The 25,396-nt window shown below is 36.5% G+C and overlaps 1 protein-coding gene across 1 annotated transcript; it reads right to left on the bottom strand.

Moving 5' to 3' along the window:
• Positions 1 to 1,616: 1,616 nt before the first annotated feature.
• Positions 1,617 to 24,606, bottom strand: LOC146004465 (uncharacterized). Its single transcript, XM_083143320.1, has 7 exons — positions 24,470 to 24,606; positions 19,762 to 19,881; positions 17,030 to 17,098; positions 11,469 to 11,616; positions 7,469 to 7,698; positions 2,739 to 2,891; positions 1,617 to 1,712 (listed from the first exon to the last, which is right to left on the bottom strand). The coding sequence occupies exons 2-7, from the start codon at positions 19,870 to 19,872 to the stop codon at positions 1,617 to 1,619; spliced, it is 807 nt and encodes a 268-aa protein (XP_082999446.1). The 5' UTR covers positions 19,873 to 19,881; positions 24,470 to 24,606.
• Positions 24,607 to 25,396: the final 790 nt, after the last annotated feature.

Here is a 25,396-nt window from a genome sequence, read left to right as displayed (position 1 = left end):
ATGAAACTATAATAAATAATTTCAGTAACTTTTCTTCCAGTGAAAATAAAACATTCTATAATTGTAACTTAAAATATATATTTTTAAAGCCTTTGTAGCTGAATTTCAGCATTTTTTCATGATAGTTTACATATCAGCTGCCATGTTTATTTACAGTTTAATGATATTGACTAGGACTAGAATTTTGTTGCAAATGCATCTTTTTTTTGGTAAGGCAGAAACGTTGCATAAGTAGATAGGAACGTGTTTGACATGTAAGTGAATAAATTGAGATGCCTTTGTTAGGGCATTTTTTTATCCTTTTTGGAGCAAAGGTCATTTTTTAAACTTTTTAAACCGTTTAAGTCATTTTTCGGCCTTTTAAAAGTCATCTAAGGCATTTTCATACATTTTGGTGAAAGAAGGTGCATTTTACATGCAAATGTAACCCTTTGAAGGAGAAAGGTTCCAGACTTCCATCTCATTGCCTTCAGTGCAGTTCTGAACGCCAGTGTTTGAAGAAACAAAGAAATTCTGTGCAGTATTGTTGATACAAGCTGTTGTGTAACAATTCAGCTCAAACAATGTTATTTTCCCCTCTATCAATAAAATATACATTGTCGCCGAACGGATTATTGTTCAAAAACAAGGGGTACAACGTTTTGTGCTCTGTATCGGACATTTTGTCAGGGAAACAATTTGCACTCCATGGAACTGAAAGTGACTTAACAGCAAGTGATATTGTTCATTTCAAGTCAAGTTCATTGGAAGTCGAGAAGATTTTCCATGTTTTTCTCTTGTCCGACAACCGACAATCATTCATTTTTTAAAATTGCATATGATTTCCATTGTGTACTGCAACTCAGTACTTAAAGTATAAAAGATGACAAAAAGTGAACTTTCTTACTTGTACTACCATACGCAATGAACATGTGAAAGATACCGTAACGTTAATTTGTAATTTGAATTTCTCTTGGTAGTTTATAAATTTGTTCTACAAATCTTTCACAATTTTTAGGTCATTTTTCTAAGTTTATAGGGCATTTTCTTGCATGTGTTAGGTCATAAATGCATTTTTTAAATAAGGTCATTTTTTGGCAATTTTAAAGTCATCAAAATCCAAGGCCTAATAATGACACTATTTACGGTCTAACATGATTAGTATCTTGTATATTTTTCTTCACATAATGTTTGCTATTTTTGCCTATAAAAATTATTGAATTTTAAATCGAGAGAATTTAAGTGTGTTTACGGTTTACATATTAATTTCCATCAGTACATGCATTTTGTTTCATTTCTTTTTCTCTCTTGGAGCCTAATAAACACTATTAAATAATTATGAAATTAATGTACTTTCATCAAAATTGTTTCTGATCTCTACAAAATCCCTATGTACAATATTCTATATATTATTTATTTACAGTGATTAAAATCAGTGATTTCTTTAAAAAATAAAAGAGTAAAACAAAGCAGAAGGACAGTTTTCATTTGACTGGCAATATCATTGCTTTATTCTCCAATGTTATTATTTGGTAAATTAACTATGTACATTCCAGTTCAAACTTAATTTCCTGTATATCGGCTTAAAAGTCTTGCACTGTGGCTGTACAGTCTAAGTTGCAAGCTTTGGGTTCTGGCTACAGGATGCGCGCAAGTTCAAGTCTCCTGGGGGAAGCGAAAGAACTTTTCTCCTCAGATTTCGGCCTGTGTATGGGACCGGTGGCCATCCACCACTGTGAAAACATTGGGGAGGTATGAATCAGTAGTGTCAGCCAGTCATAGAAACCTACAACAATTACTGGGGGTTAGTTGTGCTGATCACAACCAACCAACTGATTGGTAGAGGCACATATTTTTGGTAAATAAAAAAGCAAAATTTTGGTATAAAAACTGAGTCAATTTCAGGTTCAAAAGCGGTAAATAAAATAAAATATCGGTGTTATAGCGGTGAAAAATTGGATCAAAAGTGGTATATAAAAAGACATTTTGGTTTTAAAATTGTGAATATAATCCTAAATTTGATTTAAAAACTACACTTATTCCACAGAATTAACATTTCACTTCTAATAGCCCATTTATGTAGTTATCAGAGTATTAAATTTATTTCTGTGTAAAGGAGTCAATTTTTGTTTCTCCAATATTAACAGCAGAATTAATCAATTTTCCGGGAATTGCATAACTCTCAGGATAATTCAGACCTCAGAAGGTGCCGCGTCGGTGAATAAACCCTAAATTTCGTGTTTAAGAGTTAATTTCGCTTTTTGCAGTTCATTTCGCATTATTTCGTGACAAAACATGGTCACAAAATGCATCTCAGACCTTTCAAAAACATGAAAAATTAACACTACAATGTGATTTTTCAAATTTCGTTTTTTCGTCAAAAACGAAATATGCATGCCCCTACTGATTGGATGATCTCCCACCTCCTTGGGCAGTAAGTAGGTAGGCACTGGCCATACAGAGCTGTTACACCATAGGTAATTATGATTATTTTGTTATATCTGCTTAAAAAAATTGCGAAGAAGCAAAATAATAATTGTTACTAAACACACCCAGAATATATTCAAATGAGTGTCTATAAAAATCTCCCCATTACTGAACTGTGAATGCTGTTAGGAGATTGCTACAACAGAAGGAACGTGACATACATTATAAAGCCAGAAGCCTTCGATTGAAGTACTGGCCAAGGTATTCCTGACTGTAAATAAGGAAATGAACGGAAGCTTATATAGAAAAAAAATTAACAAAAAGTTACATACGGGTGGCGTAGATGGGGATGGAGTAGCAACCTTCCGTGGTGCTGAAAGGCGTGAAGACACATGAGACTTCGTCACTTCCACTGGCTTTCCCTTTTTCCTCTGCTGCATAAGCTGAATATTTGGCAGCTGTTCACGTGCTTTATCTTTAAGTTGCTGAAATTGTGAAACAAAAATGTGGTTAATTATCGTAGGCATGTTCTTCAATTGTAACTTGAGATAGCTTGACAAAATCACACAAGTTAATTAAACTACACAGGATTGTTCCCCTTGTAGTTTATGGTTGTTAAAAGCAATTAAACACATTGCAACAACTGTAAATTACAAAGGGAATAATTCTACAAAACAAGCAATACATGTATAGAAGAAAAACTATATAGGATCATACAGAAGGTTGTTTCACGTTGATGGTAACAATTTTGATCACCAAGGAGCAGCACGTAGGCATAGCACAGAGCAGCCAGAGCCAGTAGGACGAAAGTACTGTGTGTTGACTTGCAAAAACGATGGTTGGTGTGTGAGTGAGTGTTTATATGGCACCAAAAATTCCAGTCTTTTGGGAGGGGTACATCTGTGCCCTTTCCGACGTTGGTTATAGTTATAGCCAGATAATTAAACAGTGCCACATGAAAGCATTCCATGTGTCAAAGAAGGGCATCAATCCAGTGTTCAATCGCCATAGAGCTTGCACTGTACCTGTTGCTGGAACCAGTGAAAGTGGGCCTCGGACATATCGGAAGCCTAAGCGTTCCTCCGATGTTGTGCGGAAAGTGAGATCCTTGGTGCGATGTGAAAACCCTGCAATGCAAAGAGTGATTGCACAGGCAGTGTAATGTTTCCCTGCAACTGTAAATCGCATCATAGCCAAAGATTTACAACTTGTGCGGAAGCACAAGGCTCAAGTTCATAAGTTGCGTGCCTCACATGTCCGAGAGAGGAAGACCAACAGTCGGAAGCTCTACGAACGCCATCTGGCAGGGGACCGCTGGAAGTATGTGGTGTCCCTGGATGAAGCATGGGTTTATCTGTCGGGATGTGGTAAAAAAAAGGGCCATCTACTATCGTCCACGTGATGCAAGAGGTCGATCTGAGTGGGTACGTGAATGTGCTGAAAATTTTCCACGCAGGTTCATGGTTGTTGGTGGTTACTGCCATAACGGAAACTTCCACTGCGCAGAGTGTAGAAAAAGTCTAAAATAAATGCAGCCTATTACCAGACGAATATTTTGGAGCCACTTTACAGCCATGATATTCCTTCTCTCTATGGCAGCGACACATCTCGTGTTGTCATCCACCAGGACAAGGCTTCCAGTCATACGGCAAAGTCCACGCAGGCATACATGGATCGGATGGCACGTGAAACGGGCATTCATGCAATCCCCTTTACAGACATCCCTGTGAAATCCCCCGATGCCTCTTCCATGGATTTTTGTGGGTTTCCGTTGTTGAAACAAGCCTTGGGAAGCAGACGGCCCCGCACAATTGAGGATCTTTGGAAAGCTTGTCAGGAGGAATATGATCGTTTGGACCAATGTGTTCTTCAACGCAGTCTCCTCCAATGGAAACTCCGCTGCAGGGCCATTGCTGCAAGACAGGGGTATCACGTGGAGCACCACTGCTCGTGGCATCATGGTTTTTCTTAAGGTGAGGTGGGTTCTAACTTTGTTACCATGGCAGTGGCGTACGCAAAGGGGGGGTTACCGGGTTTAAACCCCCCCCTTGAGCTCTTGAAATATTATGGAAAATGCTGTAGAAAAAATTAAAAATGGCTAATTTATCACAGTCAAAGATCTGCGACCGTAATAATAATAATAATAATAATAATAATTTGGATTATTATTCCCATGCAGCATGAAGAAAAACACAACATTCCAAACACAATCTAAGCGGCCGCAAAGTTCAATTTTGCAATTTTCTTTTGCAAAAAGTCGCGCAGTGACTCTTGCGAGAATTGTGAAAATTCCTTGCTTCGTCCTTATTGCAAACGTTCTTCCCGGTACTGATTTCACATCCCCTTGTGAACTCTCAAGTGATGCTGAGTCTACATCCACATCATTAAATAATGTCGAAGAAGTCTTTTGTGAATCACCTAGAAGGGATAAATGTGTTGGAATGTCTATAAACTTACTTTACAACGAAAACATAGATTCAGTGGAATTTAGCAACATGTATTCTCGCGCTTCATCATCACCCTGGGTGAGTTCCATAGGTAAAGGTAATGTAAATTCCCCCGTGTATATAGCACCGTGCCATGAAGTCACACATAGTGGTGTGGTGGGCCGCAAAGATTCTTGATCTCGAACTATTTTGCAGGTGATGTGATCAGCACCATGCTCCGGCAGCCTTCATCCCCCAAGGTTGCTCTCAGATACCCATAGGCTGGGTGCGGAGACAAGGCTGGATAAATTCCAACCAATTCCGGGAATCGAACCCGGATATACCACGAAGTTGTCAGACTAGACCAGCGCGGCTCCTTGAATGAGTTTCATATTTCGATTATTTCAATAAATTTAATATATTTGCTTGTTTTTATGGATTTTCTTCACACTTAAAATGTCTCACTTATCATATACAAATAACCGTTGACTAGACAATTATTTTGAAACAAAAGAATTGTAATTTTGTTCTATTTCTTTCATAAATAGCAGCTGCATTAGTAGTAATTAAATTAATTAATTAATTATAAGAATTATTAATTAATTTATTATTATTAATTAATTAATTAAAGTATAATAAAACAATGGTAATGTGAATTTGTAGAAAGTTTTCGAGATAACACCCCCCTTGATGAAATCCTGCGTACGCTACTGTACCATGGACATGAAACGACCTTCTGTACAATGTGTTCTTAAGGCTAGACATTTTGATTTTATTCTTTTATGATGCTCTATTGCAGATATGAAATTGCTATACAAGATCATAAATGGAAACTTAAGATGCAGCATCCCACTCTACGAACTCTCACTCAGAGTGCCTAGACATAAAACACGGAGCAAGGAAACTTTCCACACTGCAACCCCTAGACTCTCACTCATACAACGTTCACTATACCATAGTCTACCGAATCAGTTCAATATCATCTCAAACCAAATAGATATATTCACTTCATATTCAATTTTTATCAGCAACATAGAAAAAATTGTACATAAGTAATGCTTTTGTGAAACTGATCTATTTACCTTGGTACTCTTTTGGCTTGTTTTATTTTTGTTTATTTTATGTTATCCTGTCTTTTGTGTTTTTAATCTTAGTCTATTGTTTTACTGTTGTTTCTTTCTGGTTTAAAATGGCTTCTGCTGTACTGAAAATTTCAATAAATAAATAAATAACATTTCAATATTTTACTAGTTAAAACCAGTTTTACCTAAATTCATGTTCCAACAGTAACATATGCTACAGATGGTACCGAGATGAGATAAGGTGAGAATTGTAAAAGCTTGTGTCATTCTAGATTTATAAGTATCAACCTTGTTCTCGTCTCACTCTCGAAGGGCAATCCTTGAATATATAGTGTAAACAACATTCTAGTAGCAATGCAGAAACTTTCATGCTGTGTAGAGGTTACATCATTTAGACTCCGCTGGACTTATAACCTATGCCCAAATTCTGTTTAGAATTCCTTCTACAGTATTCAGATAAATTTTCGTGTGGTTTGAATTCACTGTTGTCTAGATATTCGCAATAGTAAAATAGGCTTACAAAACAACAAAACTATTCTAAATATCTATACAATAGTGAAAGCAAACCACACGAAAATTCATATGAATGCTCTAGAAGGAATTCCAAGCTGATGCAATTTTTAAGGATTTGAGATGATATAGTGGTTTCTCGAAAGGAGAGGACATTTCAAAAATTGCTTCACTGGCGTTGGGCAAAGGTCAAAGGTGATTAACTTTTCTTATTTTTCTCTGTTTCACATCTCGTTTAAATGATACAAATCCTCGACAAACAGATTTTAATCCTCAACATATATGCAACCACACAGCACAGACTTACAATACCTTACAATCAAGGGGTCCCGGGTTCGATAATTGGTGGAGGCACATGGCACAGTGGTTCGGATCCCATTATAAGCAGTGGGTCCAGTCATGATTAGCCTTTCTGTGCATGAAGTGGACTTAAAACAAGAATTCAAACAGGCTCACAATAGCCATTAAGCAAAAAAAAAAAAAAAAATGCTCAAGAGAACCCTTCCTTGAGACAATCGGCAATCGAATTCCTGTAATTGTGCGAAACCGTTTAATGGTTAGACCTTGAAATAATAAACAAAATATATGACTTATGTCCGAGGAAGTCATGCAGTACTGTAAATTTGATTTAGGTAAATATCATACCGAAGTCTCAAACGAGAGTCAGTCTTGAACACCAAAGTCTTGGTCTTGTCTTGATTTTACAGAGGTCTGCCTCATTCCGATCTTGATTTTTACAAGACTGTTTCACTCTCGTCTCAGTTTTTGAGATAAGACTGACACTAGTCTCGTCTCGGTACCATCCTTAACATGTATACTGATATGGCATTATTGGTTGATAATGAATACTGATATGGCATTATTGGTTGATAATGAATACTGATATGGCATTATTGGTTGAATAATGAATATCAGTTATTTACATGATCCTATCTATAATCCTTATACACAAGCAGGCAATACATTTTAAAAGAACTGAGAAAAGTAATTAAGTGCAGACAAAGCATACATTGTATCCAAGCGAACTGTACAAATGCGATGTACCTCCAACCACTTCCTGTTTTTTACAAGAGGTTCCTGAAGCTTACTCCGAACAAAACCAACATCATGTGTCCTGCACCATGCTCTTGTTAGTTTCGTGATGTTATCCTCATTGGCAAGGAAGTTCAACATTGTGTAAAGTTTCACTGCTCCAAGGATTTGGGATTGTAGCACCACTTTTATTTTACTCTTTGCATCTTCGCTAAGTTCAAACATGATAAGGTACAAATATACTGAAAAAGTAAAATTGCAAATCTATGTGGAGGATTAAAGATTAGATGTGTTCCTTACTGTAATATGTGTACACATGATTACATGTTTTGAATTGCATCTACATTCACTCATTTTCACATCTTACAATTATTAGGTAATAATGGTTAGTACACATTCCAGATGGGCAATGGGCACTGTCCAAGAAGATGGGTGATGGGCATAGCCTTTGTTACATGTGCATAGTGTGCATGAAGGACAGGTTATATTCACGCCGTGTTGAAAAAATTAGATGCAGATCACACTGGGGAAATTCTTCATGAGGATTCCTTTATGGATTCCGAAGTTAGTGATCATTTCAATTCTGAAGAGGAAATGGTGTATTTAGAAATTAAGTTATTTTCATTGATGAAATTATGATTTCAATAACTTTTATTACAATTTCGTAATTTTTTGTTTCAAAATTTTTTTATAGAAAAACATAAATGTGAGACAGTTTATATAAAAGGTAACGTATTATATATGGGTGGAAAGAGGATGATTTGTAGATTTCAGAAAGGTTATGGAAAGATTCACAACAAATGTACTTTATTGCAGACAATGCCATGGCAGCAATGCGACTTTCTTGTTTTGTAGAATGAGCAGCGGGGATCAAAACGTCACTGTTTACCGTTTCTTGAACACAACAATCATGTTGTGCAGAATCGCATTTATTCCACTTCAAAATGGTTCATTATGAGTTATAACAGTCATCACAAATAGCATACACAACATGGCGAGCTTAATAAACAAAACAAGCGAATGCATACAAGCAAAATTCCACATTGTAGTTTTGCAAGTGCTTCTACCTGCTTCCTCTCTTTCATGTTTGCAATCGCATTCTTGAGCTAGTGTCACCTTCTGTAGCCAGTTTTATTTTTATTTGTTTTACGGATAGGACAGAGTAAACTTTCTTTGTGTGTCCTCCACTGGAGGCATATCAGTGTAAGTAAAATGTAAATATGTAATTTTATATCAGACTGGTAGAATATCTGTTATTGGTAAATTATATGTCAGTACTTTATGGGTATTGGTCAAAATTTCATCCATAATTCGCGATATGTGCGACTTACTTTATATATATTAATTCGTATTTTCAATAAATTAAAAGTACAAAACTTTGTTACTTACGTGAAATGAGTATCTATTTTGTGCAATGACGTTTCGGAAACAACTGTTTCCTTCTTCAGGTTCTTTTCTCGGCTATCCGAAATATACCATAGCCTCGTCAAATCGTGTCATTCATCAGGAAAAAGGAAATGGTACAAATTTGGTAAAGGTAAAATTTGGAAAACACTTCTAAAACCATTGTTGCCCCCATACTCTCTATAATTTGTTAAAACTATCACTATAAAACCTTCGCACTAAAAGTCCTATGTACAACTAAAACCTTTAAAAAGAAGGGCCGCCCTCTTGTTACACTGTTCCCATGAGAAGGAAACAGTTGTTTCCGAAACGTCGTTGCACAAAATAAATACTCATTTCACGTAAGTAACAAAGTTTTGTACTTTTAATTTCTTCAAAATTTCATATCATTCCATCTTTAATTTGTGTTAGGGATCATAAACAAAGATGTCCCACAAAATTTTAGCTGTTTGCAGGCCACAAGGGAGAGTTATTTTTAAAGTCCACTATGCACAGAAAGGCTAATTGGTACTGGGCCTACAGAAATGCTCCATCTAGTATCAAACCCAGGACCCCTTGATTACAAGGCGATAACGTTACAACTACACGATCAGGGAGGTACACATGCAGGAGGAGAGGAGTGGATTTGAAGTCAGCTAATCACAACTTCAGATGCCAATGTGAGCATAAAGGCATATTTGCTATACCTTCAAACTTCTGTGCACTTTCAATTTTAGGCTGAATATCACATATAACCAATTAGTTTTCTTGAAGTGTAGCTACTCCATTAATCATTACAATAGTTCATTTCTAACCTTACTGGCATAGTGATTTGAAAGTAACCAAATTGAGGAGTGCTACAAATAAAACCATGATTCCCATAGTGCATTTACTCCAAGAAAGCTATGGAACATTCTAATTACTATCCCACCCAAACCATAGTCTTTTTATGTCAGTATGCACATGTTTCTTATAATAATAATAATAATCCGTGGCTTGACAGCCCTGGAAGGGCCTTGGCCTATCTCCTGACTGCCAGTATCCCTCCCACAATCCTACTTAGAGGTGTGGAGTTCAACCGGTAATGGGGTGACATGGGGTCAGCACATCTAACCCTCAGCCCTTATAGATTTCCAAGACCAGATTACGCAACTCACTCATAGCTCCCAAATTTCCTCACGATGTTGTTGTTGTTGTTGTTACACAGGTCGAAAACCCCGAGACTGAACCCAGGCAGACTCAAACGCATGCCGTCCCACAGTCAGAGTCCAAAGCACCTTAGACCACAGGGTCATGGAGGAGGACCATGTTTCTTATACCTCCACTGTATTTCCATTCAATATTTGAAGGCCTATTAGTTCCTGCATTGCATAATGGTACCTTTGGAGCAAGTAGTGGGAGCTCCAAAATTTTGATATTGACCCAGCATCATGAAGACAAGTTGCTTGAAAAGAAATATTGGACTTTGCCCCAGAAAGCCACTTTGCAGGATTTGGCTCTAAAGATTGGTGCACAGAAGAGCTTCCTTAGTATCCCTTCTTGTTACGGTCCATAACACTGCTATTGTCTATCAAATACATTAGATATGATTTTCATTTGTGCAACAACACATAACACTGCTTTCTTGTTACAAGGACAAATAATGAAATATACCGAGTGTCCCAGAAGTCGCTGAACTCAGTGTTTACGACCGTATAACTGAAAAGCTAAATGGAATGAGAAGAAACGCTTTCTTCGAAGATAAGGCCCTGTATGTTGAGATAACTATGTGATACAAACATATGGAATATCATGCATGATTTAATAATAAATAATTCAAATGTTGCCAGAAACGAAAAAAAAATTTTTTGCAAATTGTATTTATTGACACACAGAACTCGCTGAGGTAAATTATTGCAACATTTTTCAATATCACCAAACAATCTGGATGGAATTCTATTGAATTTGACAGAAAAAGTATGACACACAGATTAGCTTTTCAGTTATACGATCGTAAACCCCAGGTTCGGCAACTTCTGGGACACACTGTACAATCTATGCATTTATTTTATAATTAGAGGAACAAAATCATTTGTATGAAAGGTCTCTCTGATGGCATAGTGGTTTGGATCCCACTTTAAACTGTAGATCCAGTCCCTATTAGCCTATTGAACTTAAAACTCAAACTTATTTGTGTGAGAAAAATTCAAATTAATTATTCAATAAAAAGAAAACGAGTATTAATTATCGGAACTTAAAACAAAATGTACTTTACATTAGTGAAACAAGTCACAGCTATTTGCAGAATCAAGTAATGAGCAAAATGCACAATTTTTTAACAGAAGGCAGATGTGAAAACAAAAAGCAGATTGAAAGATAGAATGTGGGAAGTAGTGGCGTTTACTGCAACAATTCTTATTTATTGTATATATTTATTACATATAATAGAAATAAAATACAGGCATGCAAGTAAAACAAAAATAGAAGTCCGACAACTTCAATCTTTCTGGCAATTTCTATACATACATGAAAAGAATATGCCACTGGGGAGAAGGGGTCCTAATTACATTTTTTTTCACTGCCAATATCAAACCCTGAGATCATTTGCATTGTAAACACAAAACAATTCCTACTATCTACACATTGTTACCTTTCATAACATTCCTCTCCTTCGCACTGACTGATCCAAATTTTTCCTTGCTGAAAAGAGTTATCATATTGTTCAGCATGACATCATACTTCTTGACGCTAAGGAATATCTCAGAAATAGAGCTGTAAAACTTTTCATCCAAGTCATGCTGTAATAAAGAATACACAATATCAAATACATGTGCAGATTACTTAGTCGCATAGTTATGCACTCCATATAATAATTTACAAAGAAACTGTAAATGTGTATAATTATTGAGGATTATTAAACTTGAGGATGATGTAATGACATAGCCTGAGGGCCTGTCCATGGTGCCGGACGCTACATTCGCATGTGTTTATGTCTAATTTTTCTTGTATATTATCAGTACCCATATTGAAAGTTGTCCTTATTGTAATATGGTTGAACAGAGGGTAAAATATACAACATTTTGGAATATTAGAATTTAAAATTTGAGCAAATATACAACATAAAACAGATCATTTTATTTTAGTGCCGGATGCTACGCACAGAATTTTGTTTTTTCTTACTTTTAAACTTTGAGCAATTTTTTCTGTGAATCTCTTTATGCAAGAAACATAATTGCTGTACAGAAATATGAACATAGTGGTATACAAGTTCCTCAACCTGTTTTTGTGCTTTAAAACATTTCTGTTTTTTATATATTGTAACTTATATGTCAGTGCCGGAATAACATTAAAAGTGCAGGATGCTACATTGTGCAATACCTTTTTTAATTCAAACGTTACTAAATGTGTGTACACATAAATGCATAGACTACAGTGTAAAATAAAAATATACAAGCTATACTTGAGAAATAGAAAAAAAATACTTAATTTTGGTTACATATTTTGCGTTAAGATATACACTTGAACAGAAACATGTGTTCTTGTGACATGTACACGTTAATTATTGTGTTGCCTCACTTTCTAATGTTTTAGGCTACTGAAAATTTAAACATTCGGGCAAGTCTTCAAAAAAATATTGTCCTCTAATTTCAGTGGGTGTTTGAAATGTTTGAATTATCATATGTTTTGAAACAATGTCACTGTCATCTGTGCTGGTAAACACAAAGTAGATATTTCTTCCACATTTTTTACTCAGAAATTCTACTTTCACATTCCCATTTGCAAGCACTTGTATAACATGGCCCAAAAATACCTTGTCAGCATTGTTAAATTTATATTTTACAGCAACAAATTCACCATTTTGTAAATTTTTCCACTTCAGAATTTGTACTAAGTTCTGGTGATGTATGCCTAACTGCTTCTATGGATTTCCCCTGTGTGAGTGACCACTTATCCCCATTATTTATCTGATCATGTGTTTTCAGAAGGATAGTGCTGTTGGATAATGCTTCAATTACATGATAAGATTGTGTTGCTGGTACTGTATAAATGTCCCTGTAACATTCATCTAACTGCACTTTATTGTCCGCAAAAGTTTTTCAGTTACCAAAATGCAAGAAATGTTAGGGCAAACTTTTGATGCCAAAAGTGCAAATTTTTCTGCTGAGTTGACATCTACTTCACCCATACCATCCTTAACAGCATTCCACACTTGTCTTTTCATCAAACCACCTACCCCATCTACAGCTCCTTTACCGTGACTTGTTGCAAAAAAATACCATGAAAAATTGAGGGAAAATTTTTGTTTCAAAAGTGTTATATTAAGAAAGTTAAATTTACTCTTAAACTGTGATGCTGCTCCATCTGAAAGAAATATTGTGTTTTCTATATCTGGCACAGTTTTAATCACTTCTTCACATATGTAGCACAAGAACGTATACACACCATACTTGTCATGGTTTAAATTGTCACTGACAATGCAGTAAGATGATGATTTGCTTCCACAACAGTAAAAAGTGTGATCTGGGTTTGATTCCAATGTGCACTTTGAATCTCATTTTGATATTGTGCAGTATAGTTTTCAGAGAAATGTACCTGAACAACAACTAAACCATGACCACTTTCTTTTTTAAAACGTTCAAATGCTTTGCTTTGTGTTCTCTTAATGAATACATATCTCAGAAACTGTGGCATGTCATTAAGAAGTAGTGAAAGAGCATCATCAATGGAATCACTGTGTTCAACTTTAACTGTTCTGCCCTCTAAAACTTCCCAGGAGTGCCATGTTACCAACTCACCTTCATCATTATAAAAAATAGAAATAAATCAGGACTAGATGTAATCTTGAGATTTTTTGTTATCAGTTTGTGTATTTCCATAACAAAATTCAGTGCCTTACTAAAATTGCATTTCATGTGGTCCTAAGATAAAAATTGGGAAACTAGTTTTTCCTATGACAGAGACAAGTGTAATTTACCCAAAATTGCACAAATTGATACTTAGGCCTAAACAAATGATGTAATATAGCAATCTGAAATGAAAAACTGATTTACAAAGTCAATTCTGGCCCCAGAGTAATTTAGCCTATGTCATATTTATATGAAATCACTCCCAAGTTTTGAGTGTATTATGTTAGGTTACTTAAGAGAGTTTATTTTATTTTGTGTAGGCCAAGATTTGTTAAATTTTAAAGTATTCATTAGGTGTACTGTTATATTTCAAAACTAGCTTACCCATGTTCAAATATAGATCTAGGCCTACATAAGTAATGCAAGTGAAACCTTTTATATTTTTCATGGAAATAATTTTCAAACAATGTAGGTCAATCTAAATTAAAAAAAAAAAAAAAATTCAATAGGACTACTTGAAACAGAAACATTGCAAAGTAGGCCTAACAATTTACAAAAAAGGTGCAGAGGCTTATTAGTTGTATTTGTAGCAAGGTGCCAGATGCTACGGGTTACATTTGTAGCATCCCGCACCTTTGGAATGTAGCATCCAGCACTACCAGAACTACCACAAGAAATAATTAGCAGACTACATCTAACTTCACCAAGGACTTAACCATCATGAATCTGCTTTGCATACAAGAATTCATCATCATTGAAAAATTATGCTAAGAGTTGTAAAAACTTTAATAATTATTCGGTGCCGGATGCTACAGTAAGAACTTAAAAGTTATAATTTGTTGTACTCACCTACTGAAACTTCAAATTCTTGGTATCTTCACTTAAACATGCACAGTGGGGCTACAGGAAGCAATTACAGTAGTTGCAAGCATGGAGAACAAAAGACTAATGAAATAATGCAATGTTGCCAATTGCACAATTTTATTTCTTAATTTGTTACTCAACTGTACCAATTTTACATTACTTTGGGCATTTCCACTTAGAGTAAACCTTTAAAATGTTGTTATATTCTTAAAGATTAGACTTCCACCTTTAAAATGATATATGATATGTTATACTTTGCATTAGTTAAAAATAAGCTCACTGGGGACCACGTTCCATGGACAGGCCCCCTGAATGAATGAAAAGCATTAACAACGTGTTACGTGTGTGACACTTTAAAAATCAACCAAAGTTTGACCCCCAACATTCCCTAAATGTGCCTTCATGGCACGATGCTATATGCACAGAGGACTTTACCTTCTTGCCTTACATAGAATAGGACCACTTTTTCGTGGAATGCACCTATTACGTACATATGACTTTGGGACCACACTGTGGCTCAATTAATGTTCTGGATATTCATGTTCATATACACTCATGAACTTCATTACACCCCCATGGTGCAGTGGTAAATGCTGGTACCTTGTAATCAAAGGGTCCCAAGTTCGATACTCAACACATCAAACTGTGGGTCCAGTCCCAATTAGCCTATCTGCACATAAATTGAACATAAAACTCAAACTAGCTTTATTACTGGTGTAGCCATATGACATAATAGACTTTTAAATGTGTAGTTTTCACAATTGATTTTAACTCCTTTACATTTCTTTCTTGTTGAAAAGGAAACTGTTCATTTCAAAACATGAGAAATTACTTAGTTTTGCTTCTCTAAGAAAACTTGGAGGGGGATGAATCATGGAATTGAAGATAGTAGGGGAAAGTTACAATGAGGAAAATACTTCCACTGTGAAAAAAGGTTTCACAGCAGTGGGACAACAGAGAGCCTACAGATGTGCATATGTGAATGCATTTTTGACCCCCTTGTGGGAGCTCAAGGATTCAACAGGCCTTGTGGGGTATGTAGTTCGTACATCTTTGTTCTTTTTTGGTAACCTCTTCTGTGCACCTTACATAGAGGAAAATTTATCTTCATTTCCTCCTAAAAGAGGTTAACCTTGCTGGATCTATTGTGGTTTTAGTGCGACTGATTTTGTGAGTTTTCCGTGGCATGTTTTGAGAGCCCCCTCTGAGCATTGTTGGTGAGTACAGCATGGAATTTAGCCAACCACAGTGGTGTAGGGGTTAGCACTGTGTCTACAACACCAGGGTTCCCACTTTCGAATCCTGCCCTGGGCATGGGTGTTCTTTGCGAGTGTCCCTTCATCAATTTGGTCTTATCATCACTCATTCTCATCTTCGCAATTAGTCAAAACTGGCAGAAAAGGCAAACTAAAATAAAAATAAACTAAATTAATCAATACAGCATGGCTAGAAGGATTATTTTTTTTTTTAATTCTTTCAGAATAGCATTGATGAATGAGAGAAAATGTATATAAAATGAAACATATTACATATCTGTGGAAAGAGGATGTCTTGTAGATGTTATAAAGATTTGGTCAATAATAAATGTAGCAACACATTTTCTATGAAAAAAAGATCTCTGTAGAAAATCACAGTATTATCAGGCCAGTCCGCAAAGGATTAATTTGCTTTTCCATCTTTTAGATAAGAGGATTTTTCCCTCATATTCTTAGAAAGGTGCAAAATTGCTGTACTTCACGACGCACCCAAAACATTTTAACTTATCATTATCATCACCACTTTGGTGGCTACAGCTGGAAGGTACAGTTCATTCAAAAAGTCCCCGCAGTTATAGTTTAAAAAAAAGCTACTAAGATATTTATCTGGATCAGTTGGCAAGCCTGCCAGTAGGGATTGGTATGACCTTGAAGAAAAAGTTTACAACATCAAGAGACTTTGTGAAAACAATGATGAATTTGAATTACCTGATGATATTTGGGATTCATAATTTTAAATAAAAAAATAATGTGATCAAAATTATTTTATCTGAAATAAAAATAAAACAGACTGCTTCTTTTCACAGTTAAGTTGCTATATTACAATGTAACATTGACAACATCCATTATATAACAGATTCTTTTTGTTTAAAAAATTACTAACCATTGTTATAACTGTATCTTTAGTCAAAATGAAAATAAATGTCTGATGAAGGGAGTGTGTGTTCTCCTGAAACGTCACAACGAAAAACTGTTTTCTTATGCTTGTAATAACCGTAAACTACAGGAAAATATTTCTACAATGCAAGCAATGCGTACATACAATAAAAACTTTTAAGATGTAGTTAACAAATGTATGTATTCATTACGTTGACAAATTTCAATAAACTATAAGCAAAAAAAATCTTAAACTTTGACTGTGGGGACTTTTCGAATGCTCTGTAGTAACTGAATGTATCAGCACTACAGATATGTACATATAGCACAACACTACAATAAATCTTAACCCACGTACATTCACTCACCAAAGAAATGGATCCTTCAGGTTTACCAGATGACTTGGCTTGTTTGGAAATGGCTGGTAAATGTTGTTCCTGTAAGAAAAAATAATGTTAACACCACAGGAGTATACAACACAGGTGGACATACCTTATATAGAACATATGAATGCAGCGTGTTACTGGTAAAGGTGTGTAGGGCCCCCACACATTCTCGATATCAGCCAGTTTGGAGGTGATGTCATCAGTACCATGCTCTGGTTGCTTTCACCCTCCCACCCCCTGCCATACCCATTGATTTGGGGCTGAGTGAGTCCCAGAGCTGCTTTATGTGAGGACAAGACCAGAAAAATTCCAACCCTAGATCATGCACCCTGGGAATTGAACCCGGGTCTCCAGCAAGGTAGTCAGATGCCTTACAGACTAGACCACCACAGCTCTACTGTAATGAAACATATTTCCAGGTGGAGGTAATGAAGTAATGACTCATGTGCATGTAACTCTCTGGTGTATCCATAATTCACGAATGATTATCTTATTACTTGAAAAGGGTGTTCAAATTAACATGTACATCAACATTGGTTGTATGGAATGCACTAAACAGTCATTTAATGCATTTGACATAACAACTGGGTTCATGGCCAGAGGAAACTCTGGTGTATTCCCGATTCCTCTAAATTTTTTCCTTATTTGGTTTTGATTGACTGACTTGCTTTATTTTACTTTGCTATTTGTGCCACTTTTGGCTAATTTGCGAAGATGGGGATGAGTGATGATATGATAAATGGACACTCACAAACATCCATGCCCAGGCCAGGATTCGAACCCGGGACCCCAGGCGTTGTAGCACGATGTGCTAACCACTCCGCCACGGGGCTGGCTTTTCTTGTTCGGTAATGTCACAAGTGTTGTCTACGAGACACAGGTACAGAGTGACGAGAATCTGCTGGCAACAATCCTTGCTTCCTGTGATATTGTCAGAACAATTCCAAGGATGTTAGAGGGGATGCAACTGACCTACATGCTGTCATGCATGTATCGATGCAGGGGGCTGCCATTTTGAGCAACTACTGTAACGTTTTAATCGTAGAGTGCTATGACACACTATAATAATGTCTGTATTAAATCTACAAGCTGCATCTTTCAGCTGTCATATTCTACCGTTATAGGCAGCCCCAAATAGTTTTGGCTCATAACTTTTTAAAGATATGCTTCCGGACTGAGGATCCTCATCTCACATAGGTACTTGGGTCAGTCTCCACCCACCCTACCAGTTTGATTGAAGGTCACAGAAACACCCTGTATATTACATTATAATTTAGCACACACAGGTGATTTACTATGCAGAACTGTGCCATTTGGAAGAGTATGAGGTGTAACCCTGACCAAAAGATTTCACCTTACAAGGTATGTTTCACAGCAAATTAATATTAATTGAATTTTAATATCAAGGGGTAGTTTAATTAGAATATTAGCTTTGGGAGTTATTGGTGATATATTTATATCCTCCTTGATGTTTTTAGAATTGTTAATTCATTGATGATTTACAAGACCACTGTTTTTATTAAACTATAAAAACTTATGTTAAGAGTATTATTTATATTAATTATTTTGTTTATTAGATTTTTATGTTTTATTTCTTCCTGAGTGATCCTAAAAAATCGTGGAAATGTATGTTTCCTGAATACACTAATTTCAGTCCTGATTTTTTTGTTACAGATTGATTGAATTGTTGTTTTAAGTCCACTTTATGCACAGAAAGGCTAATCGGGACTGGACCTACAGTTTAAAGTGGGATCCAAACCACTATGTGCCTCCACCGGGTATCAAACCTGGGATCCCTTGATTACAAGACGACGATGCTACCACTATGCCATTGGGGAGGCTTTTTTTTTTATAGAATCACAATATGGCAACTAAGATGTCAGCTCTGGTGCCTGGATAGTATGCATTAGACATCAAATGGTACCTGAATACTGAAGTCTAGTTTCAAACCTTAGTCAGTATATAAAGCTTTGAAAAATACCAGATCAGAAAAATTCAAAAACATCTTGGCATCAGCTGATTTATCATGCAGATTTTGCACTTATTTTTCATATTCTCTGTAGTGTCCTTGGCAGTGTGAGAGTTCTCAAATTCAAGGAGCAATAAATCCCACATGAACACTAAGAAAATAGAGAAAGGCAAAATATATTGAACATTGAAATTATAAACTCTGTAATTCAAGCAATGTACTTCTTCCGTATGGCCATGTCCTTGTTACTCTTGTGATCATCAGACACAGTTCTCATTATATCATAAAATTTACTACTTAAATGCAAGAAGAGTGAATAAATTCCATGTATTAAATATGGAATTTATGTAAGTTTCATGTAATTCAAGTAATAAATTTTATGATATAAGTGAAACATTATCTCTAATTGTAACAAAAGTAAGATTGACAAGATGGTATTTGAAGGGGGGACAAGGGGGACTACCCCTTTGTGGATACTGATCTTTTGGCACTTAGGGAGGAAATTCTTCAAATACCTCACTGAATATGGACATGCCCTTATTCACATGCATGAAAGCAATTTCTGCTTTCTATATGTACTTACTGCAAGCTAAATTTGACACTATTCTGTTTGCTATTTTTGCTCAAAATCTGATACCTCTTTTATTTGTACTTGTAGAGGGCTTCAGGTATTGACTGTGAATATGAGTTAAGAAGCAAAATCAAAATGGATCATATTTGAGGGCAAAAGTGCAAAAAGCCTTACCTTCTTTGCAAACCTTGTTTTCAGAAATTCTGCTGGCAATTCATCAGTTCTGCAAGTGTCTAAAAAGTGGATGCACCACTCAACAACTGGAAGATCCAGATATTTAGGCATTTTGTATATCTGCAAAGAAAGGGAATAACATAATATTTCCGTGACAATGTGCTCTAATCACACACACACATATTCATAATCATAATAAATCAAGGAGTCCTGGGTTCGATACCCGGTGGAGGGACATAGTGGTTCGGATCCCACTTTAAACTGTAGGTCCAGTCCTGATTAGCCTTATTGTTCATAAAGTTGACTCAAAACACCAAATCAACCAACCAATCTGATTGATATATCTAATAATAATTCAGCATGAAGACTCAACCTCATAATTGCTTGATGCATTTTCGTGAGCAGTTTAAAGCCAACATGACCAAAGAACTAACTTGGACTCTAGGCCCAAGTTCCTTTTGTTTTATTGCGATTTCATCAGCTACGAATGCAATTTTTATATGATTCGATTTCGATTTACGTCTGTTAACACATACTGTGGAGTTTTAGCAATTACTTAAGATTTTGTTCTATATATGCTTTCGTGGTTAGGTTAGGCATGGTTTGGTTCTCTTAGCATTAAAATAAAGTCCCTATTATGCATTCTGCTAAGATTCCGATTTAGTTCTACATTTATTTCCACTAGTCTACAATACTTACTGTCGCTTGTCAACGGAGAATACCTTGTCCATGGGAAGCATGCATGTTTGCGTGAGGTAATTTTTAAGGTTTTTTTTTTAAACATAAATAACTTTTTCGAATCCAAACAGTGCTCATTACTTTAAGGAAGGTTCAATTTCGTGACAATGATCTCTAAAATTCTACAATAATTATTCTTTCTGCTAGGAGAATTTGAAAAAAATCATAAAACAATCGGAACACTTACCGAATTCTATTTTTGCCTTTTTCATCGGAACACATGAACCTTTGAACCAATCAGGTTGCTATAGTTGCCACGATGATGAGAAATTTTTGTGCATTGCTAAACCCTCAAAGCAACAGTTCAGGGTCTAAGTTGTGGCTGCTGCTGGTTAGGAAATGAAAGGGTCTCCTGTTCTCTGCCTTTCCCTGAACTGTGAATGAGGGGTGCATGTTGAGAGCAGGTGTCATTTACATACGACTTAACAAAAATCAGGCATGTGCCAACACCAGTTCTTGCCTACAAGACTCCCACAGGAATTCTTTATGTAAGCAGTTAAATGGGGATGTATGACACCAGGAAAGTCAATTGGATGGTGTAAGGTAAAGAGGCAAAGAGATAAGACCAATATGTGGCCTTCATTAAAGGAACCATCCAAGTACTCCGCTGGAGTGAGGAAAACAAAAACAAATCACTCAATATGTGTTTTGAACTTGTCACCATACCAATTAAACACATATCATATGTTGTGTATTTCTATTTATTATAAAAATAATTTTCAGTAATGTTTAATGATATTTCGCAAGTTTTACACGATTATTAGGAACAAGATGGCACGCAGGATTTTTCTAAAGGGGGGCCAGCAGTGCTTAAAGTGGGGAAAAGGTGGTGTGATGCTTTCCCCCAGTTAAGGGGAAGAGTGACAATTACACACCAGTTGAGCATTTATTTCAATATCGTCAGAATGGGCACTACTATTAAAAAAAAACCTTCATTATAGAAGAGAGTATGAATTTCTCTCCATGTTGCATGTGGAATCAGTTTTGTAAGGTGATTATTAAGCTAGACACGATGTTTGAAAAATATGATCAATAAGTATTTACAGAATCCTATGTATTCCTTATGGGAAATCAACTTCAACTTACGGCTAATTAAATGGAAGTTTTGACTTTTATTATGACTAAGATATAGTTCAACGTGTCCTTTTTCCCTCTATGTACTATTCTAAGTCATTGGATGTTTGATATTCCAGAAAGCACTAATAAAATAATGGTCCCATAAGCATAATATATTTCTCCTAGCCTCCTACCGCCATCCTGGCAGTGTGGCCAAACCTGATATGCATAAAACAGCTAAATTTCACCTTAAGTTGACATTCAAGGAGTAAGATTAACGAAGGCTGCACAAAGTGCCTCCTAGGGTAATTTTAGGTGTCAAAGAGGTGGGGGTACTGCTATTACTTTTAACTTTAAAGTTATGACAATTTATTCTTAGTTTTCACCATCTAGATCTGGAGACATCACCCATCTCAATAATCCACCAATGGTTGCATGAAATTGGAAATGAAGGAATCCTGGATAACAATATTATGTCATCTTCACGTCAGCTACGGCACTATAAAAAGTAGCTGGGGAGGTAATGTCACGTGCAAAATATATGCTCATGGCAAAAGTTGGTATTTGTGGGCTGGAGCCAGTGATGGCATCATAGTGGGGCATGTGCCACAGTTCACAGCCAAACGAGTGCACGAAAGAGCCAGATATGGCTCCAAAAGAGTAAAGCTGGCAACAGTGCTCGGCAGCTGGCGCAGAGAGAATTTCCTAGGGGAAATTGTCCCTCCCCCCTCAAGAGAATTCTCATAAACCATTACCAGCACTAGAATAATTTGCATAGGCACTTAATCTACTGTCTTTCACAGCACATGTCCATGTTTTCACACTACAATTTCAAAATTTGAATTATATGAAGTCTCTCCAGAAATGGCAGGGGGGACCTGTGCCCCCCCCCCTGCAGGTACCCTTGATTAGGAAGTACTTTGGAACTGGGAACGATTGAGGGAGTAACTTCGAAGCTTGAGAAAACTAACAAAGAGTTTTTTGCAGATTTCATGCGAGGCTCGAAGGGGGATCGTGCTCGAGACCAGGTCAGGTGTATGAAGTGTATATATATAGACGTTATTTTAATGTGAAGAGCCCCAAACCGGTAAACTTTCCGTATCCGGAAAATGGATTTCTTAAAATTTACAGGAGAAATTACTTACCGAATGCAGTTTCTTTAGACTTGTGGAAGTTCTGAGAAGTGTTTTCTCGCATCGTTCATTGAATTTTGCCTGTAAATCATGTATTTTTCGATATAAATGTGTGACCGATGCACGAAAGCTGTTGCGTCCATTTCCTTCCAGCTGGATGTCTGTGTGCCTTCCAGCCTGTGTGTGATGACGTAATCCCGATCAGTGTTTCCACACATGTGTTTTTGGAACTGAAGAAGGTACGTTTCCGCAAATGGTTTGTGAGGCTATGTGTCAATGGTTTGTGGGGCTATGCGAGAATGGTGTTTAGGGCTACGCATTTTTTTTATAAACCAATTTTTAACTATTCTAACCTAAACATGACCCAACCTAACCTAACCTTACAGGAAATGGTTTGTGGGGCTATGCGTCAATGGTTTGTGGGGCTACGTAGGTATTTTTGCTTGGAGTGGGGTGGAAACACTGCATGCCGACTATGGTAGTGAAACTGTGACCGCCATTTAGCGTGTTACCGAAGGGAAAAAAAACTAACAAAACTTACTACATAAGTCGAAACTATATATTATTTCCGTGAAAAAAGCGAAATTCCACCTTCAGCAATGTTTCTCACAGCAGAATACGTAAGTAGGAATATGGAAAGTGACATAAATAGCGAGTTTCAGGCATTTTCCGGATACGGAAAGTTTACCGTTCCATTTTATTAATACTAAGGGTAAGACTGCAGAATATGGGCTGCTTAGGAGGAACTCGGTTCATAATTTTTTGGTAACGTTTTGTAGTTAGTAATCGGGAAAAGTAAGTTTTAAGGTGCGGAAAAAATTTTTTCTTTAAAAACCCAGAAAAACGTGTCCAGTTTGGGCGGTATTGAAATCGTAGCAACGAAGGAAAAGGCATATTCCTGCACAAATCTAGTGAAAGCAAAAAATGCTAGGTAGCTAGGTTTAGTTCAGTTAGCCTAAATAATAATTAGTCATTGTATTTATGCTAATGAGACCTAACCTAACAGGCCTAACCTAACCTTGTAGGCATTCCTCGAAGAAATAATGAAAGAAACTGTGTGTAAACAATGTGGACACGAACGAATGGAGAAATTGCTTTTAGTAGCCGGAAAAAAAATTTCATTGTATTTATGCTATTGGAACCCAACCTAACAGGCCTAACCTAACCTTGTAAGCATTCCTCGTCTGAAATAATGAAAGAAACTGTGCATCTGTGGGTTGAATCCGGAGCGACAAATCAACTCGAATGCCGCGAAATGAAGGGTCTCATTTATCGCACAACACTTGAGCGCGTAAACAATATGGACGCGAACCAATGGAGAAATGCATTGCTTTTAGTAGCAGGAAAACATTTTTTACGTGCAATAATATAATAGTAATCGTAAAAGGAACACCGGAAAATGGAAGTAGAAGGTACATACTTTCAGGGGATATAAATTTTGTTCGTCTATTTAGAGGAAAAAAGCAGCCCATGTTCTGCAGTGAGACCATACTAAGAGCCCTAAACCTGACCTGCCTAACCTAACAACGATCCTTGACGTTTTCCATACCTATCGCAGGTTTACGGAAATAAATATAATAATTATTATTATACAGGATTTAGCTGCGAAATACCATCTTGCACAGCAGTCGAAGTTATTCGGTGTCCAAGAAAAAAAAATCCTGTGCACCACGATAAATTCAGAATTAAACAATCGAAACTTGGATCTAATTTTCAATTATTCCTATCGTGTTATGACAAGTGTGCATACTTAGGGCAAGGTAAGATGTACCTAACCTTACCTTACGTTGCTTGTGTGGCTACAAAGGATTAGAAAAACCATTTACTCAGAAAATTGAAGTATTGCGGTGTGCACTTCATGCATATGTATACGATAGGACAAAAAAATGTCTTCATTTCGAACACACACTCACTTTTTGTTGTGAGGTCAGTGGATCAAACTCATAGACATACTACTATACATCAAACTAATGAAAACGAATTTTACAATACAATCGAGGATACCAAAGTTGATTTTGTAATTTGTTTGCCGTAGTTTGGATATTACAATTAGTCCTGCATCGTACTGCAAAAAAAATAATTTAAGCTATAACATCAAGGATTAAAGTAACATAATCATAATATTGTTAATTTGGCACATATTCTATACAGATCACTGTTTTATCACATGATGTTTCCTAGTAGTCTAATGTCCTCAAGAAAAACTAGTAAATTTGCAGTGCGGAGCAGGATAATTTGTAATACACCACTCAACCAGTGTTACCAAATCTGAGAAAATCAGTGGGCCTGTTCAGTGTTCATTGGGTGCGTTCCGAAAGTCTTAACGAAACGAACGCATTCAACGAAAATAACTGGGCTCGTGAATCTGGTGAAACCAGTTATTTTACAGACTTATGGGACACGCTAGGCGAAAGCGCAGGCGCAGCGTTTTGTTTAGAGAAAGTTTCCGCATGGCGTCAGCGGAAGGAATGTCCTTGTGGCAAAAATAAACTCTATTATGGCTACTGTTACTCATTTTAATCACATTCTAAGAATGGTCAAGGCATACTTATCTTGTGCATGTTGCTTCATATCGCTATCTGTTAAAATTATAATACATTTTCCGAACTAGTGCAGTTTGAATCCATCAGCACGCGCTTTGTCTGCAAGGAGCAGACGATTTTCACGGAACAAACCAGCATCCTGGCCCGTGCGTTTGGTGAATCTCG

The sequence above is a fragment of the Lepisma saccharinum genome, chromosome 21 (assembly GCF_977018435.1).
Source record: "Lepisma saccharinum chromosome 21, izLepSacc3.1, whole genome shotgun sequence".
Lineage (NCBI taxonomy): Eukaryota > Metazoa > Arthropoda > Insecta > Zygentoma > Lepismatidae > Lepisma > Lepisma saccharinum.
The sequence above is the reverse complement of the archived record's forward strand: the minus strand, read 5'-3'. Positions and strand labels throughout refer to the sequence as shown.

Excerpts from the sequence above, each read along its gene's own strand:
- LOC146004465 (XM_083143320.1), bottom strand. The coding sequence starts at position 19,872 with ATGCCTAAATATCTGGATCTTCCAGTTGTTGAGTGGTGCATCCACTTT. Across the intron at positions 11,617-17,029 it reads CTGAAGGATCCATTTCTTTG|CATGACTTGGATGAAAAGTT; the intron begins GTGAGTGAATGT and ends TCTTTATTACAG. Across the intron at positions 1,713-2,738 it reads CATCCCCATCTACGCCACCC|TGGTGGATGGCCACCGGTCC; the intron begins GTATGTAACTTT and ends ATGTTTTCACAG.